Here is an 18,207-nt window from a genome sequence, read left to right on the forward strand (position 1 = left end):
TGGGTAAGATGATGAAGGAAGATCAGGGTGTGTGGAGGGTGATTTGGTGGCAACTGGGGTGTGTGGGGCTGGGAGATCAGCCTGTGGGGTGCAGAGATGAGCAGGGTGGAATATATGAGAGGTAAAGGGAGGTATCTGGAGGCGGATTTTGTTGAGGTCTGTGTGGAGGAAGCAGAAAGGGAGCTCCAAGGCTGTATTCATGGTCCTCTCCCCTCTTCATCTGGGCCTAACAGCAACCCTGTGAGGTGGGCTACACTGAGGGAGAATAGCAGCATCTGGGGCAAGAGGTGACTGAGAGGGAGTGGGGAAACAGGTTATGGGAAGTAAGGGCCACGTGTGCCGAGTTCAAGAGCAGTGAGGGCCGAGATTGGAGAGTATGATCACTCTCTCTAAGAGCCAACGTCGATTGTGAGTGCCAATGTCTGCGTACTGTAGACAAATTGGAGCCACAGGAAAACAATAGACATTTAGCAAAGGGACTGCAAATTTAAAACCCAACATGTATCATAATGCCATTTTGCAATTCTCTGGGGCAACCACCTATGGAATACTGTGTACAGTTCTGGCTGCCTCGCATCAGAAAATGTGGAGCTGGAAAAAAGTTCAGAAGGTGGAGAAAAGTTTTTTTTCTCATTTTCATAACACCAGGATGCTGAACAGTTCAGGGCAGACAAAGAAAAATACTCCTTCACACAGCGCTTTGTTAAACTATGGAACTCACTGCCACAAGAGGTCACGTTGCTCACCCACCTGAATGGCTTAAAAAATGGTTTGGACAAATAGCCTATCAGTGCCATCTAACCACAGTGGTTTAGTATTCTCTCTCCGCTGTCAGAGGTGGGGTGTCTTGGAATACCAGCTATTGGGAGTCAGGGCTGGGAGTCTGTAGAAAATGCTCTTGTGCCCAGACCTTTGGCTGCTGTGAGAACAGGCTGCTGGACTAGGTGGTTTGTTGGCCTGATCCCACTGCAGGCCTCTTCTGATCTTACGTGTCGGCATGGATTGGCGTATCCTAGGAAAGGGCTTATCTGTCTGCAGAGGAGCACTATGGTGCGGTGCTCTGTCCGCTTGCAAATTTTGAAATGTTTCTGTCTCTCCGCTCTTCCCTTTGAATCCTGGGTAGCCTGCAAAGCAACAAACACAATTGCTTGTTTTGAATGAGCTCAGGTGGGAAAGTGGGCAGGTTCAGCTAAGGCAGAGCAGCCGGAAGAAATTTTATTTCCTGGCCTGGAGGAGAGCGTTTGCCTCCAAGGTGCTACGTGGGCTTTGCTTTGGAAAAGCAGGACCCTGGACGAGTTGTCCTTCTGTCTGACCCAGAGCTGCTGTGATATGATCATTTCCTGAGCAGAGAAAGAGAGGGTGCTAATTCTGGCCCAATACCCAATTTTTAAGCATTTTCCTTCTCTCCTTCCTAAATTTTCCCAGGTAGCTCAGGAGAGCTGGGGAGGGAGTGGAGATTAAAAAAAAAAATCATATGGTGGAGGGGGAAAATGGCTCATTTTTTTTAAGTTTATTTGTACATCCCACTTGAGAGCTGTTTCTCCGTAGAGGCCTTGACTCCAGGCTCTGTTGATTTGAGCCTGTCAAGTACCCCTGTGCACGTTAAGAGTGCTCTTCCTTTGAGAAAGGGCTGCACCCGTTGAGTACCATGGTTTTGTATGTCCTTTGATTAGAATCTGTACTTGTTTCAATACAGTGATATATTTCTGCAACCTGCAGTCAGGGAGGGTTGGGTTGTACATATGTAAAATAAAAATAAATAAGTAATAGAAGAAGAGATCCACAAGGGTCATCTAGCCCAACCCACTGCAATTCAGGAATCCTGCCTTCAGGCACCCCTGGGTGGGCTCGAACTACTAACCTTCTGGTTAACAGCCAGACGCACTGACCCATTGTGTCACACTACGGCTCTAGCAGCCGCAGCCAGCACAGGCACTGGGCAAGGATGATGGGAGTTGTAGTCTAAAGCAGCGGGAGGCTGACATCTTGGCTACTGCCTCTGTTGTAAGCAAAAGCGGGATCTTCTGTTGTGGGGTGCGGTGACTCTGCGTTCATCTCCTCCTCCTTTCTGCCAGTGTTTGAAATTCCCCGGGTGGTTTGCTACTGACGCCTGTCCAATTGCAGCTGCTCGGAGATTTCCGGGCACCGGGTTGGCAACCGGCGTTTCGCTTTGAGCCAGCTGACTCGTGCACAGTAAAAGGCGCATGTCGTGTGCACCTGCGCTGCTGTGCGAATCGCAGAACCCTTGCTGGGCATCTTGGCCCTCCCTAGTCACATCAATGAATGTGTAGGGCTGACTGCAGAGATATAATCATACCTCGGGTTGCGGACCGCCAAAACCTGAAAGTATCGGAATCGGTTACTTCTGGGTTTTGGCGGTCGCGCATGTGCAGAGGCGCTAAGTCGTGCATTGTGTGGAAGCACTGAATCGCAACCCGCACATGCACAGACAAGCCACTGCGGGTTGCGAACGCTGCAGGTTGTGGACGTGCATCCCACATGGGTCACGTTCGCAACCTGAGCGTCCACCGTATTTGACTTTGCTGCAGCTGGAACTCACAAACCACCGTTTAAAGACCTCTGCCCTAGCTCATAGTCAATACTTTTTCCATTTCCCCTGTGTGTGTTTCTCCTTCTTGCATACCTGGGACATGGGTGGCGCTGTGATCTAAACCACCGAGCCTCTTGGGCTTGCCAATCAGAAGGTCAGCGGTTCGAATCCCCGTGACGGGGCGAGCTCCCGTTGCGCGGTCCCTGCTCCGGCCAAGCTAGCAGTTCGAAAGCACACCAGTGCAAGTAGATCAATCAGTACCGCTGTGGCAGGAAGGTAAAAGGCATTTCCGTGCGCTCTGGTTTCCGTCACAGTGTCCCATTGCATAGGTCGCGGTTTAGTCATGCTGGCCACATGACCCGAAAAGCTGTCTGCGGACAAACTCCGGCTCCCTCTGCCTAAAAGCGAGATGAGCGCCGTAACCCCATAGTCGCCTTTGACTGGACTTAACCATCCAGGGGTCCTGTTTTAAGAACTAGCAGTTCGAAAGCATGTCAAAGTGCAAGTAGATCAATAGGTACCACTCTGGCGGGAAGGTAAATGGCGTTTCCATGTGCTGCTCTGCTTCGCCAGAAGCGGCTTAGTCCTGCTGGCCACATGACCCGGAAGCTGTACGCCGGCTCCCTCGGCCAATAAAGCGAGATGAGCGCCGCAACCCCAGAGTCGGCCATGACTGGACCTAATGGTCAGGGGTCCCTTTACCTTTACAATCAAACAATGTAGTAGAATCGATTGGTTTGGATCCCCAAAGGTCATGCAGTCCAACCCCCTGGCAAACAGCCATTCCAGGTTTAAGGGACTGCTTAAGCCTCAGCGCCGAGGGCTTGCCGATCGAAAGGTCGGCGGTTCGAATCCCCGCGGCGGGGTGCGCTCCCGCTGCTCGGTCCCAGCGCCTGCCAACCTAGCAGTTCGAAAGCACCCCTGGGTGCAAGTAGATAAATAGGGACCGCTTACTGGCAGGAAGGTAAACGGCGTTTCCGTGTGCTGCGCTGGCTCGCCAGATGCAGCTTTGTCACACTGGCCACGTGACCCGGAAGTGTCTCCGGACAGCGCTGGCCCCTGGCCTCTTGAGTGAGATGGGCGCACCAACCCCAGAGTCTGTCAAGACTGGCCCGTACGGGCAGGGGTACCTTTACCTTTACCTGCCCCCTAGCTTACATATATCTACGGGTTCCTAACACGGCTCTCTGCCTCCCGCAGGTTAATTCCTGGAGCGGCTCCATCGAGATTGGCGTGACAGCCTTGGACCCGAACCACCTCGACTTCCCCAGCAGTGCCACAGGCCTCAAGGGCGGCTCCTGGATCATCTCGGGCTGCTCGGTGCTGCGGGACGGGCGCTCTATCCTGGAGGAGTATGGGCAGGACCTGGACCAGCTGAGCGAGGGCGACCGCGTGGGGATCCAGCGCACAGCCAACGGGGAGCTGCGCCTCTGGGTCAACGGACAGGACTGCGGTGTGGCCGCCACCGGCATCCCCCTCCACGTCTGGGCCGTGGTGGACCTGTATGGCAAGTGTACCCAGATCACGGTGGTGCCCAGCAGCCCCGAGGAGGCGGAAGAGGCCATCGCGCACGATGAAGGTACGGGAGAACAGCTCACCTGCAAGGCATCTCGGGCAGGGGGGCGCTTGGCCAATGGCTTCTGGGTGGCTCAGTTGGTTAGAGGCCGGGGTGCTGATAACGCCAAGGTTGCAGGTTCGATCCCCGTAAGAGCTGTTGGACAGTGGAATTTGCTGCCCAGGAGTGTGGTGGAGTCTCCTTCTTTGGAGGTCTTTAAGCAGAGGCTTGACAACCAGATGTCAGGAGTGCTCTGATGGTGTTTCCGGCTTGGCAGGGGGTTGGACTCAATGGCCCTTGGGGTCTCTTCCAACTCTAGGATTCTATGATTCTACCTGGAGCTGTTGCCACTGTCTCTGCTTTCAGCAGAAAGATGTGCCGTGATCTGAATCATGGGGGTCGATCTGTTGTTGTTGTCCTGATACATAGCTGTCAACCTTCCCTTTTTTTGCGGGAAATTCCCTTATTCCAGCACCGTTTCCCGCTGCTATCCTGGATTGTTAGTCTGTCCCCGGGACAGGTGAGGCTGCTGATCCCTTATTTTTGAGGCTGCTGATTCCTTATTTTCAAATCTGAAAGTTGACAGCTATGTCAGGTCCTGATAGTGCCGGAGGGATCTGTGCACTGCAGTTAGAGGGCATAGCAGCTGGTGTTGAGTCAAAGCCCTCACCTCCTTTCCCCCTCATTTTGCAGCTCTGGACCTGCCTTGCAACCAGAACCGCCCGGATAAATTTCCCAACAGCCTGGAGTCGGAGAACGGTGAGCATTTCCTTTCCACTCTGGAGGACTTGGGTGTTCTGGGCCCAGGGGTAACCCGAGCAACACGGTCCAGGTCCGGTCCCGAATCCAAGGATTCCACAAGGAGTCAGTCCAACAGAGCCAAGGCAGGAGACCAGGCAAGGACAGGCAGAGGGTCTCAGACAGGTTCTGGCAAACAGCAACACTGCTCCTGCAACCTGGGCCGGGGTCCGACAGCCTTTTATCTCTGTCGGGGTAACGGCCGGGCCTGATCCCCCGGCGACTCACCTCCCTGTTTTGCCCGAAGGCGAGCACTCCTCCTGCGAGTACTCAGGTCTCTCCTTCTCTCAGACCTCAGTCTCTGCAGCTCGGGAGACGTCGGTGGGTTACTAGACCCAGAGGCCGCCTCAGCCTCCTCTGACCCAAGTGGAGCAGCTGTAAGTGATGGCCCAGCTGGAGGCAACGAGGTCATCCCCACATCTGGAGCCAGGGCAGGCTCAGGCCCCTGACTCGGCCCAGCTGGTGCTTGTTGCAGGGGAACCTGGGCAGACTGGGGCTCTTCAGAATCAGGCCCTAGACCAGGTTCAGATGCCGCCTGAGACTCCTCTGGCTCCGAGCCCGAGTCCCAGGCCATCACATTGGGGCTACCCACTGCAGCAGCATGTCTGGAGATTTGGGAGGGCCTAAAGAAATAGATGCTTCACACAGCAGACTGTGGAACTTGCTGCCACAAGAGGCAGTGGCAGCCACCAACGCGGACAGCTTTGAAAGAAGATGAGGCAGAGTCATGGAGAAGGAGAGGGCTATTGATGGCTAATAAAGGTAAAGGGTAATGGGACCCCTGACCATTGGGTCCAGTCGTGGCCGACTCTGGGGTTGCGGTGCTCATCTTGCTTTCAGGCCGAGGAAGCCAGTGTCCATCTTCCGGGTCATGTGGCCAGCATGAATAAGCCGCTTCTGGCGAACCAGAGCAGTGCACGGAAACGCTGTTTACCTTCCCGCCGGAGCGGTACCTATCTATCTACTTGCACTTTGTGCTTTCGAACTGCTAGGTTGGCAGGCGCTGGGACCGAGCAGCGGGAGCGCACCCCGCCGCAGGGATTCGAACCGCCGACCTTTCGATCGGCAAGTCCTAGGCGCTGAGGCTTTAACCCACAGCGCCACCTGCGTCCCTGAAGGGTGGTATACAACACATTTAATACAGGCATCTCTCCACTTTCGCCGGGGTTATGTTCCCGGGTACCACGTGTCTATGCAAAATGGCATATTGGGGGGCTCCCCCTAAGAAGCCTGTAAACGCCCTCTAAACATCTGGAACCCCTTGAAAAGGCCCAAAAGTTCAGTGCAAAGGCTCATGGGATTGCCCTTGCAAAGGCTCCCAGGACTGCTAGCTATTTCCCTGCTCTTTTGGCACTATTTTCGCAGTTTAAATTGATTTATTTGTCGACGCTGTGCATGTACGCAGTCACACACAATTCGACTGCACGTAAGTTCTCAGTGCCCACCTAGCAGTTTGAAAGCACGTCAAGTGCAAGTAGATAAATAGGTATCACTCTGGCGGGAAGGTAAACGGCGTTTCCGTGCGCTGCTCTGGTTCGCCAGAAGTGGCTTAGTCCTGCTGTTCACATGACCCGGAAGCTGTCTGAGGACAAACGTTGGCTTCCTCGGCCAATAAGGCGAGATGAGCGCCACAACCCCAAAGTCATCCATGACTGGACCTAATGGTCGGGGGTCCCTTTACTTTTACCTTTAAGTGGGGAGATGCCTATAAATAAAATAAAATAATAAATAAAGGATGGGTTGTTGGCCTGATTCAGCTTTCCTTATGCTCTTTGTTCCCATTGACATTGAGAACGAAACAAGGCCTTGTAATTGGGCATGTGTTGGGGACCCCGGTGTAGAAAGGGCGTTTGATACTGCCCAGTGTTTGGTGGCCTTTCCACTGTGTATGTAGAAATACCTACTACCTTCCCACAGACTGATCTTAGCAATTCCAGGGTCCTTTGCTCTCAGTAGATGTGTTGAGCATCCTGGGACAGGAGACCTTGCGAGCTATTTTGGAGTGTGTACCAAAAAGGGTCTTGTCCCCTTCTTAACAGCGCTTTCCTCCTCCTCCTCTGATGCCAGTGTGGTGTAGTGGTTAAGAGCGGTGGACTCGTAATCTGGTGAACCGGGTTCGCTTCCCCGCTCCTCCACATGCAGCTGCTGGGTGACCTTGGGCCAGTCACACTTCTCTGAAGTCTCTCAGCCCCACTCACCTCACAGGGGGAGGAAGGGAAAGGAGAATGTTAGCCGCTTTGAGACTCCTTCGGCTAGTGATAAAGCGGGATATCAAATCCAAACTCTTCTGGTGGTAGAAGATTGGGAATTTAAAGTTTGTATATAGAAATATTGTAAAATTAATGAGTGTTTGAAAATTGTTGGAATGAAACTTTATGGCTTTAGCAGAAATGTTATAAGGAGTTAAGTATAAATAAGTACTTTAGTATTAATGGAAAATAAGGTTAAAAATACGTTAAGATACTCAGAATGATAAAAATAGAGAAAGATGGAAAGGAAGTGGAATACAAAAAGGGAGGTGAGAGGAGGTCGATGAAATAAGGGAATGAAAGATAGAGTAATGAAATGGCATGCTATATGTTTTTAAATTGTTGTTGTTTTGTTTTGTTCAGTTTAGTGTTAAGGTTGTGTTTTGTATTGTTTATTGTATTGTTTATTGTATTGTTTTTTCTTTTGTTCTTTTTTCTTGTCTGCTCTACTTTGTCTTTTTCTCCTGCCTTTTCTTTTCTTTTTTCTTTTCTTGTAAGTTTGAAAAGTAATAAAGATTATTAAAAAAAATAAATCAAATCAAATCCAAACTCCTCTTCTTCCGGCCTGCAGGGTTCTCCAGCATGGAGCTGTCGGAGGTGGTGAGCAACGCCATCCTGTCGGCCTACAACGGCAGCCTGCTGAACGTCAGCCTGGGCAGCCCGCCCTCGGACTCTGCCTCCTGCGGAGCCCCCCCCATGACCTCAAACGACGCCCTCCTCTTCCACGAAAAGTGCGGCACCCTCATCAAGCTCAGCAACAACAACAAGACGGCCGAGCGGAGGCGCCCGCTGGATGAGTTCAACAACGGCGTCGTCATGACTAACCGTCCGCTGCGGGACAACGAGATGTTTGAGGTGAGAAGGGGAGAATTGGGGGCAGAGAGAAGTCCAGAATCGGAGGCAGAAACTGGAGCAGGAGAGGAGGGGGAGATCAAGGGGCAGAAGTGAATCAGGCCGGTGAAGAGTGTTTCCTCCCCCTCCTGCTGCGACCAGCTCCCTTTCTCCCATGTCTCCCAGAACCAGAAGAGGCATGAAATGGGCAGAGGAGAGGTTGGTTGCAGGCAGGCGCAGTCTTCGATCGCTCAGAATTAAAGTCCTGGAAAGGAGAATTCCTGAAGTTTAGTTGCACTCTCCTTTCATGTCATTTGGATTCATTGTTCTGGGAAACAAGCTTGCTCCGTCTTCCATGTGACGGCCCTTCAGATATTTGAAGACGGCTATCATATCCCCTGGGACGCGGGTGGCACTGTGGGTTAAACCACAGAGCCTAGGACTTGTCGATCAGAAGGTCGGCGGTTCGAATCCCCGCGACGGGGTGAGCTCCCATTGCTCGGTCCCTACTCCTGCCCACCTAGCAGTTCGAAAGCACCTCAAAGTGCAAGTAGATAAATAGGTACTGCTCCGGCGGGAAGGTAAACGGCGTTTCCGTGCGCTGCTCTGCTTCGCCAGAAGCGGCTTAGTCCTGCTGGCCACATGACCCGGAAGCTGTACGCCGGCTCCCTCGGCCAATAAAGCGAGATGAGCGCCGCAACCCCAGAGTCGGCCACGACTGGACCTAATGGTCAGGGGTCCTTTTACGTTTACCTATCATATCCCCCCTCAGTCTTCTCCAGGCTATCGTATTTTCTCCCATTTGTGAAAAGGAAAATACAGTTGGTGGGTTGGGCTGCATTACTAGCTGAAAAATAGGGTTGCGGGTGGCGCTGTGGTCTAAACTACGGAGCCTCTTGGGCTTCTCGATCAGAAGGTTGGTGGTTCGAATCCCCGTAATGGGCTGAACTCCCGATGGTCTGTCCCAGCTCCTGCCAACCTAGCAGTTCAAAAGTACGCAACGGCAAGTAGGCAAATAGGAAGGTAAACGGCGTTTCCGTGCGCTCTGGTTTCCGTCACGGTGTTTCGTTGCGCTAGAAGCAGTATAGTCCTGCTGGCCACATGACCCGGAAAGCTGTCTGCGGACAATCGCTGGCTCCCTCGGCCTGAAAGCGAGATGAGCGCCTTTGACTGGACCAGAAATATTACCTCGGGTGACGAACTTTGCTTCAGGATGGGAACAGAAATCGTGCTCCGGCGGCAGTGGGAGGCCCCATTAGCTAAAGTGGTGCTTCAGGTTAAGAACAGTTTCAGGTTAAGAACGGACCTTGGGAACGAATTAAGTTCTTAACCCGAGGTACCACTGTATTGAAGTATCTCCTCAATACAGGAACATGCCAGGCTGGCAGTTTCATTGTGAGTTATGTTCCTGTTGACACAGAAGAGGCACATGCAAACCCCATTCCAAAACGAGGCCTGCTGGTGGGTGCTTAGAAGAGAAAATTCTGGCAATTGCAGTTTTTTTGCCCAGGAAAAAACCCATCTAGACTGTCCAGATTTCCCTCTTCTGCACTAACATTAAAGCGTCGAGCCTTCCCTTTCTCCCTGGTTGTCCCAGAGCAGTGGCAGCTGATTCTGCACCCCTCCCGATGTTGCTAGACTCCAGCTCCCATCAGCCCCCATGCCAACATACCCAGTGTTTGGGCACGATGGGTATTGTGGTCTAGCAAGCCTTTCCCAACCCTGAGTCGCTCCAGCCGTTTTGAACCGCAGCTCTCGAACTGCACGTTGCCCGGGGGGCGGGAGGCTGATGGGAGTTGTAGTCCGAAACAGCTGGAAGGAAGCAGTTTAGGGGGAGGCTGATTTAGGTGCCGGAGATGGACAGAAGGCATCTAGAGAGATACAGGTCCCAGGGTGAGACAGGCCAGGGATGGGGAAGAGGACTAGGTCCCTGGGCATGTAAAATGGCTGACGGCTCTGCTGCTTCTTCCAGATCCGAATCGACAAGCTGGTGGACAAGTGGTCAGGATCCATTGAAATCGGGGTCACTACCCACAATCCTAACAACCTGGAGTACCCAGCCACCATGACCAACCTGCGTTCAGGTAACCCCCCTCGCTCATTCTGTCAGGGTTTGTGGGAGAGGAAGGGCAGGAGAGGAACTGGTTGCTTTTAACAAGGCCTCTGTAGCCTTGAGGGACGCAGGTGGCGCTGTGGGTTAAACCACAGAGCCTAGGACTTGCCGATAAGAAGGTCGGCGGTTCGAATCCCCGCGACGGGGTGAGCTCCCGTTGCTCAGTCCCTGCTCCTGCCAACCTAGCAGTTCGAAAGCACCTCAAAGTGCAAGTAGATAAAGAGGTACCGCTCCGGCGGGAAGGTAAACGGCGTTTCTGTGCGCTGCTCTGGTTCGCCAGAAGCGGCTTAGTCCTGCTGGCCACATGACCCGGAAGCTGTACGCCGGCTCCCTCGGCCAATAAAGCGAGATGAGCGCCACAACCCCAGAGTTGGCCACGACTGGACCTAATGGTCAGGGGTCCCTTTACCTTTACCTTTACCTTTACCTTTAGCACTACTGCAGCATGGAGAGTTTGTATATTTTTAGCAATTCCATAAGGTTTGGACACCACTCGGTTGTCAGAAAAACAGTAAAATTGTCGGTAAAAAAATTGTTGTTTTCACTACTCGAAACATTCCAGAAATCTGAAATCAGCAATTTAACCTGATTTTAAATCAGATTAAAGCACATAGCCTTCTAGATAACTGGGTAGGCTTTTCTAAACAAAAATGTTTTTATCAGTTGCCTAGAAGCCTAGGACTTGCCGATCAGAAGGTTGGCGGTTCGAATCCCCGTGACGGGGTGAGCTTCTGTTGCTCGGTCCCTGCTCCTGCCAACCTAGCAGTTCGAAAGCACCTCAAAGTACAAGTAGATAATTAGGTACCACTCTGGCGGGAAGGTAAACGGCGTTTCCGTGCGCTTCTCTGGTTCGCCAGAAGCAGCTTAGTCATGCTGGCCACATGACCCGGAGGCTGTACGCCGGCTCCCTCGGCCAATAAAGCGAGATGAGCGCCGCAACCCCAGAGTCGGTCACAACTGGACCTAATGGTCAGGGGTCCCTTTACCCTTTAGAAGAGTATCAATAGGCAGTGAGTTCTGCAGTGTAGATGCTTCCTCACTAGGAGACTGGCATTTCTTTCAGAAGACAAATGAAGGCAGCCCTGGTATAGGGAAGTTGTTTTTTTTAAAAAAAAATGTTTTATGTTTTGTTGTGTCTTTAATATTTTGTTGGCAGTTGCCCAGAGTGGCTGGGGGCAGCCTAGTCAGGTAGGTGGCATATAAATAATGAAAATATTGTTATGATTGTGAAGCCGGCATTGATGTGGCACCCACAGATCAAAGCAGTCAAGTGGGCATAGATGGGGCAGTGATGATTTCACAGGTAAATTGCTCCCAGGTTGCTAAAGGTCTTTATATACCATGAATCTGATGTGGTAGCCGATCTCATTGCTGCTAGTAATAATAATAATAATAATAATAATAATAATAATAATAATAATAATTTATTATTTATACCCTGCCCATCTGGCTGAGTCTCCCCAGCCACTCTGGGTGGCTTCCAATCAAGTGTTAAAAACAATACAGCATTAAATATTAAAAACTTCCCTAAACAGGGCTGCCTTCAGATGTCTTTTAAAGAGAAGATAGCTGCTTATTTCCTTCACATCTGATGGGAGGGCGTTCCACAGGGCGGGTGCGCTACCGAGAAGGCCCTCTGCCTGCTTCCCTGCAACCTCACTTCTCGCAATGAGGGAACCACCACAATGCCCTCGGCCTTAACACCTGAAGGCAGCCCAACAAAATATTAAAATACAATAACCTATTAAACATTAAAAGCTTCCCTAAACAGGGCTGCCTTCAGATGTCTTCTAAAAGTTTGGTAGTTCTTTTTCTCTTTGACATCTGGTGGGAGGGAGTTCCACAGGGCAGGCGCCACCACCAAGAAGGCCCTCTGCCTGGTTCCCTGTAACTTGGCTTCTCACAGGGAGGGAACCGCCAGAAGGCCCTCGGCGCTGGATCTCAGTGTCCGGGCTGGATGATGGGAGTGGAGACGCTCCTTCAGGTATACAGGTAATCCTGCTACAGTAGCACCAAGGACCTGCATTTGACTCTGGAGAGGGTGAGTTGGTACCCGGCTCCATCGGCAGCCAATCAGGCTCCTGAGTCCTGCCTCTTGTCATCCCCACCCAGGAACCATCATGATGAGCGGCTGTGGCATCCTGACCAATGGGAAGGGGACGCGACGAGAGTACTGCGAGTTCAGCCTGGATGAGCTACAGGTGAGCTGAGTGTGGCCTCATCCCCAGTCCTTGTGGGGACTTCGACCCCTTTCCACTCTCCCCAGAAATCCACCCTCTCTCGCCTCTCTGTTTCTGCAGGAAGGAGACCACATCGGCTTGACCAGGAAGTCCAACAATGCTCTTCACTTTTACATCAACGGCATAGACCAAGGTCAGTGTGCTCATGAGGTCTAGGAACTTTTAATAATAATAATAATAATAATAATAATAATAATAATAATATTTTTTTATTTATACCCCACCCTTCCCGGTTCAGAAAACCGGGCTCAGGGTGGCTAACAACAAATTTAAAACACTTAATTGATGCAACAAAAACAGCATAAAATACAGCATAAAATGTGAATAACAATAAATTCAGAATTCAAAAATCAATTTAGGGTGGAAATCCATCCAATAAAGATTAGATGATCACCAGGGCTAGCTGGCTAAGTTAGTCCTATTTGGGCCAGCATGGAGACCAGGGGAGAATTAGGTGTGGGATCCCAGAGCGGGTAATCTTCAGAAAAAGGGGAGGGGGAGGGAAGGAAGGGGAATAAAAGATCAGGCTAAGTTCAAGTTGAAAGCCAGGCGGAATAGCTCTGTCTTACAGGCCCTGCAGAAGGAAGTTAAATCCTGCAGGGCCCTGGTCTCATGGGACAGAGCATTCCACCAGGTCAGAGCCATCACTGAGAAGGCCCTGGCCCTGGTGGAGGATAATCTGCCTTCCTTAGGGCCCGGGACCTCTAAACTATGATTATTCATGGACCTTAAGGTCCTCTGCAGGGCAGACCAGGAGAGGCGGTCCCGTAGATACAGGGATTAGAGCAATGTCAAGGCCAAGGGAGGGGTGGCGTTGAGAGGGAGGCTGTTTTATAAACTAGGTTTTTCTTTTGCCAGTGGTAATTTGGAGGGACTTGAATTGAACTCTGAACTGAATGAGAATCAAGCTAGCTCATTTCTTAAAGGGTCAGACACCAAGGGGCACTGGATCTTGCCTGACAAGCGCGGTCCTTGATCTGTGCAGCAGCTCTGTGCCCTGCATGCCGCCTCCTCCTCCTGCGTGGTCCAGATAATAATAATAATAATAATAATAATAATAATAATAATAATAATAATAATTTATTTATACCCCACCCATCTTGGCTGAGTTTCCCCAGCCACTCTGGGCGGCTTCCAATCAAGTGTAAAAACAATACAGCATTAAATATTAAAAACTTCCCTAAACAGGGCTGCCTTCAGATGTCTTTTCAAAATAGGATAGCTGCTTATTTCCTTCACATTTGAAGGGAGGGCGTTCCACAGGGCGGGCGCCACTACTGAGAAGGCCCTCTGCCTGGTTCCCTATAACCTCATTTCTTGCAATGAGGGAACCGCCAGAAGACCCTCAGAGCTGGATCTCAGTGTCTGGGCTGGATGATGGGAGTAGAGACGCTCCTTCAGGTATACTAGGCCTTTGAGGTAGTTTAGGGCTTCAAAGGTCAGCACCAAAACTTTGAATTGTGCTTGGAAACGTACTGAGAGCCAATGCAGATCTCTCAGGACCGGTGTTATGTGGTCCTGGCAGCCACTCCCAGTCACCAGTCTAGCTGCCGCATTCTGGATTAATTGCAGTTTCCGGGTCACCTTCAACGGTAGCCCCACGCAGAGCGCATTGCAGTAGTCCAAGTGGGAGATAACCAGAGCATGCATCACTCTGGCCAGACAGTCTGAGGTCAGGGAGGGTCTCATCCTGTGTACCAGATGGAGCTGGTAGACAGCTGCCCTGGACACAGAATTGACCTGCACCTCTATGGACAGCGGTGAATCCAAAATGACTCCCAGGCTGCGCACCTGGTCCTTCGGGGGCACAGTTACCCCATTCAGGACCGGGGAGTCCCCCAGGATTCAGCCTCAATCTGTTAGCCACCATTCATCCTCCAATTTTCTCTCTGCTTCCTTCCAGGTGTGGCGACCACCCTCACTCCGCTCGTGGTCTATGGTGTGGTGGACCTCTACGGCATGGCCGTGAAGGTCACCATCGTGCACAACCACAACCACAGCGATCGCCTCCGGCGCAACAACGCCATCATGAGGGCCCTCTCGCCGGACGTCGGGCGCCGCGCCATTGATGCCACGGGGAGCGAACCCGAGCCTGAGCGCCTCCTCTTCCACCCCAATTGCGGGCAGAAGGCCGCCATCATCAACGAGGGACGAACCGCCCTGCGCCCCCAGTACGTGCCGCAAAGCCCTTCTTCCCCCAGGGACGGAGGGGACTGCCTTGCACCAAGACACACAGCTGGGGTCTCTAACGCAGTGACCGCCTCTCCAGGTTTGGTGTTCAGGGGTCCCTCCCAGGCCTACCTCCAGCTGTTGTTTGACTACAACTCCCATCATCATAATACAGTGGTACCTCGGGTTACATACGCTTCAGGTTACATACGCTTCAGGTTACAAACTCCGCTAACCCAGAAATATTACCTCAGGTTAAGAACTTTGTTTCAGGATGAGAACAGAAATCGTGCTCCGGCAGCGGGAGGCCCCATTTGCTAAAGTGGTTCTTCAGGTTAAGAACAGTTTCAGGTTAAGAATGGACCTCCAGAACAAATTAAGTTCTTAACCCACAGTACCACTGTATAATAATTTGTTATTTATACCCCACCCATCTGGCTGGGTTTTCCCAGCCACTCTGGTTGGCTTCCAACAGGATATTAAAAACACGATAAAACATCAGTTTTATTAAAAACTTCTCTAAACACGGCTCCCTTCAGATTTCTTCTAAAAGTCAGTTAGTTGTTTATTTCCTTGACATCTGCTGGGAGGGCGTTCCACAGGGAGGCACCACTACCGAGAAGGCCCTCTGCCTGGTTCCCTGTAACCTCACTTCTTGCAGGGAGGGAACCGCCAGAAGGCCCTCGGAGCTGGACCTCAGTGTCTGGGCTGAACGATGGGGGTGGAGACGCTTCTTCGGGTCTACTGGGCCTTTGAGGCCGTTTAGGGCTTTCAACGTCAGCACCAGCACTTTGAACGGTGCTTGGAAATGTACTGGGAGCCAATTTCTTTCAAGACCGGTGTTATGTGGTCTCGGTGGCCGCTCCCAGTCCCCAGTCTGGCTGCCGCATTCTGGATTAATTGTAGTTTCCGGGTCACCTTCAAAGGGAGCCCCATGTAGAGCGCATGGCAGTGGTCCAAGTGGGAGATAACCAGAGCATGCACCACTCTGGCGAGACAGTCTGCGGGCAGGGAGGGTCTCATCCTGCGTACCAGATGGAGCTGGCAGACAGCTGCCCTGGACACAGAACTGACCTGTGCCTTCATGGACAGCGGTGAGTCCAGAATGACTCCCAGGCTGCGCACCTGGTCCTTCAGGGGCACAGTTGCCCCATTCAGGACCAGGGAGTCCTCCACACGTGCCCGACCCCTCTCCCCCAAAAGCAGTACTTCTGTCTTGTCAGGATTGTACCTCAATCTGGCTGGACCAGCGGTCGGGGGTGATAGGAGTTGTAGTCCATCAACAGCTGGGGGCCGGAGTTGTAGAAACCCTGGTGGAGATAGGACCAGTACAGTGGTACCTCGGGCTACAGACGCTTCAGGTTACAGACTCCGCTAACCCAGAAATATTACCTCGGGTTAAGAACTTTGCTTCAGGATGAGAACAGAAATCGTGCTCTGGCGGCAGCAGGAGGCCCAATTAGCTAAAGTGGTGCCTCGGGTTAAGAACAGTTTCAGGTTAAGAACAGAACTCCAGAACGAATGAAGTTCTTAACTTGAGGTACCACTGAATCCCGGCCCCGGCATAAGGCGCGTTTGTAAGCAGGGCTCCTCCCCAGAGCCAGCTGCTCTCAGCCCTGATCTTTGAACAAGCCCCTCCAACTGTGGCTGCTCTTTAACGGCGCTCTCATCCCTCCAGCGCCACGGACGATTTCAACCACGGCGTGGTCCTCAGCAACCGGCCGCTGCGCAACGGCGAGGTCTTCCAGGTGCGCATCGACAAGATGGTGGACAAGTGGGCCGGCTCCATCGAGATTGGAGTCACCACCCACAACCCCACTTATCTGCAGCTGCCGTCCACCATGACCAACCTGCGATCAGGTGAGAGGCCCTCACGCCGCTGGGGCCTCCTAGTGGCCGTGGTGGGAACAGCACCTCCTCCAACTTTAGCTCTCTCTTTTTTTTTTGTACATTTATTTATTTGGGTTTTTCAAATTAAAGTTTTACAATCACATATCAACATACAATATAGAAACAAGATTCCGCAGAATCTCCTGGGCTTCCGTCCTCCTCTTTGTGTATCGTATTGTTAGTCATTTCCTCCTGCATATTTTACAATAAGGCAAATCTTTTACATCTCCATTATATCCAAAATTCACCAAGTGTTATTCCATTCCTACTAATGTTTTTAACTGTTTACAATGATTTTTTCAGATAAATTATTATAATTTTTTCCTATTCCTTATTAAAATTTTGGTCTTCCTGATTTCTGATTCTTCCGGTCATTTTTGCCATTTCCGCATAATCCATCAACTTGATCTGCAATTCTTCTCTGATCGGGACTTTTTCTTCTTTCCACCTCTGGGCTAGTAGCAATCACGCAGCCGTGGTTGCATACATAAATAGTCTTTTCTGCTCCCTTGGCATTTCAGCACTTAAAATTCCCAAAAGAAAGTCTTAAACATTTTTTCCTGTTCATTTCAGCTTTTCTTGGTTCTGTGTGTTGGGGGCGAGGGAGTCCCCCACTTCTCTTTTCCAGTGCTTAATTTTCCCCATCTGTTTCTCAAGGGGGAGATGGGGGGGTCTTGTGTATTTAGGTTGAAGTGTTAACGGTCAAAAGTTAAAAAGACACATTGGTTAACCATTGTGGAAGGATGCATTCTTAATTTCCCGCACAGGCCTTGTGAGGTAAAAAAATACAGTGAAACCTCAATTTAAGAACAGCCCTGCTTACGAACGATTCGGTTTACGAACTCCGCAAAACCAGAAATAGTGTCCCGGTTTGCAAACATTACCTCGGTCTAAGAACAGAATCCGAACGGTGGAAGGGCACCGGCGGCGGGAGGCCTCATTAGGGAAAGCACGCCTCGGTTTCAGAACAATTTCGATTTAAGAACAGACTTCCGGAATGGATTAAGTTCGTAAATTGAAGTACCACTGTAATGTTTTCAGCAGGCGTTTTAAAAGTTTGCACAGAAGTCGCCTGCTGAATCTCTGGTGGCTGATGGTTCCTCAGGACTTGGCCGATGAAACTGAAGGCTCAGTTTCTCATTGTTTTCATCAAACGGGCTTGATGAAAACATGCCCAGCGATGCTCCTGCAGGTGATCTCAGTCGTCAAGCAGGGATAGAAGGGTTCTGGCAGTCTCCTGGACCTAAGTGGTTCAGGGCTTTGCAAATCAAAACAATTTATTAGCTTATTTAATTTATTAAAACTTAATCTGGCTTGGTAGTAGATGGGCACCCAATACAGCCTTATGGCAACCCAGGAAAGCTCGATGGATCTGCATGGTCCCGTTTTTTTTCATTTTGCTGATCTTGAGGAGTGGAAACCTGTTTGGTTTGGGGACTTTCTTGTAAATTAAATCCTGGGATTCGACGTCGCCTTCCCTATCCTTTCTCACTTGTCTGTTCTCCTGTCTCCCTCCTGACCTCCCACAGGTACCTGGATGATGACGGGGAACGGGGTGATGCACAATGGAACAACCATCTTGGATGAATACGGCCACAACCTGGACCGCTTGAAGGTGAGTTTTTGTGGGGGGGGGGGGAATGACTACAATAATAATAGACAAGAAGTACCGTATTTTTTGCCCTATAGGACGCACCGGCCCATAGGACACACCTAGGTTTTTTTGGGGGGGGACAAAGAAAACAAATTATTCCCCCCCCACCGCGGGAACTCCCTCAGGGCTCCCTAGGCTGCAGATAGCTTCCCGAAGC

The 18,207-nt window shown here is 51.1% G+C and overlaps 1 protein-coding gene across 2 annotated transcripts in view; it reads left to right on the top strand.

Annotated features, from left to right (window-relative positions):
* Positions 1 to 18,207, top strand: part of NEURL4 (neuralized E3 ubiquitin protein ligase 4) — a gene marked incomplete at its 5' end in the record, with an annotated part of 69,735 nt that overhangs the window by 13,397 nt on the left and 38,131 nt on the right. Inside the window, 9 exons of one of the 2 annotated variants that reach the window (XM_083706502.1) lie at positions 3,705 to 4,130; positions 4,800 to 4,865; positions 7,725 to 8,008; positions 9,957 to 10,068; positions 12,210 to 12,298; positions 12,398 to 12,470; positions 14,241 to 14,508; positions 16,185 to 16,366; positions 17,926 to 18,011. In XM_083706502.1, the coding sequence (XP_083562628.1) occupies positions 3,705 to 4,130; positions 4,800 to 4,865; positions 7,725 to 8,008; positions 9,957 to 10,068; positions 12,210 to 12,298; positions 12,398 to 12,470; positions 14,241 to 14,508; positions 16,185 to 16,366; positions 17,926 to 18,011 (1,586 nt within the window). The remainder of the gene's footprint in view (positions 1 to 3,704; positions 4,131 to 4,799; positions 4,866 to 7,724; positions 8,009 to 9,956; positions 10,069 to 12,209; positions 12,299 to 12,397; positions 12,471 to 14,240; positions 14,509 to 16,184; positions 16,367 to 17,925; positions 18,012 to 18,207) is intronic. The other variant, XM_083706501.1, reaches the window with a different exon arrangement.

The sequence above is a fragment of the Podarcis gaigeae genome, assembly GCF_964106915.1.
Source record: "Podarcis gaigeae genome assembly, chromosome: 13".
NCBI classification, from domain to species: Eukaryota; Metazoa; Chordata; class Lepidosauria; order Squamata; family Lacertidae; genus Podarcis; species Podarcis gaigeae.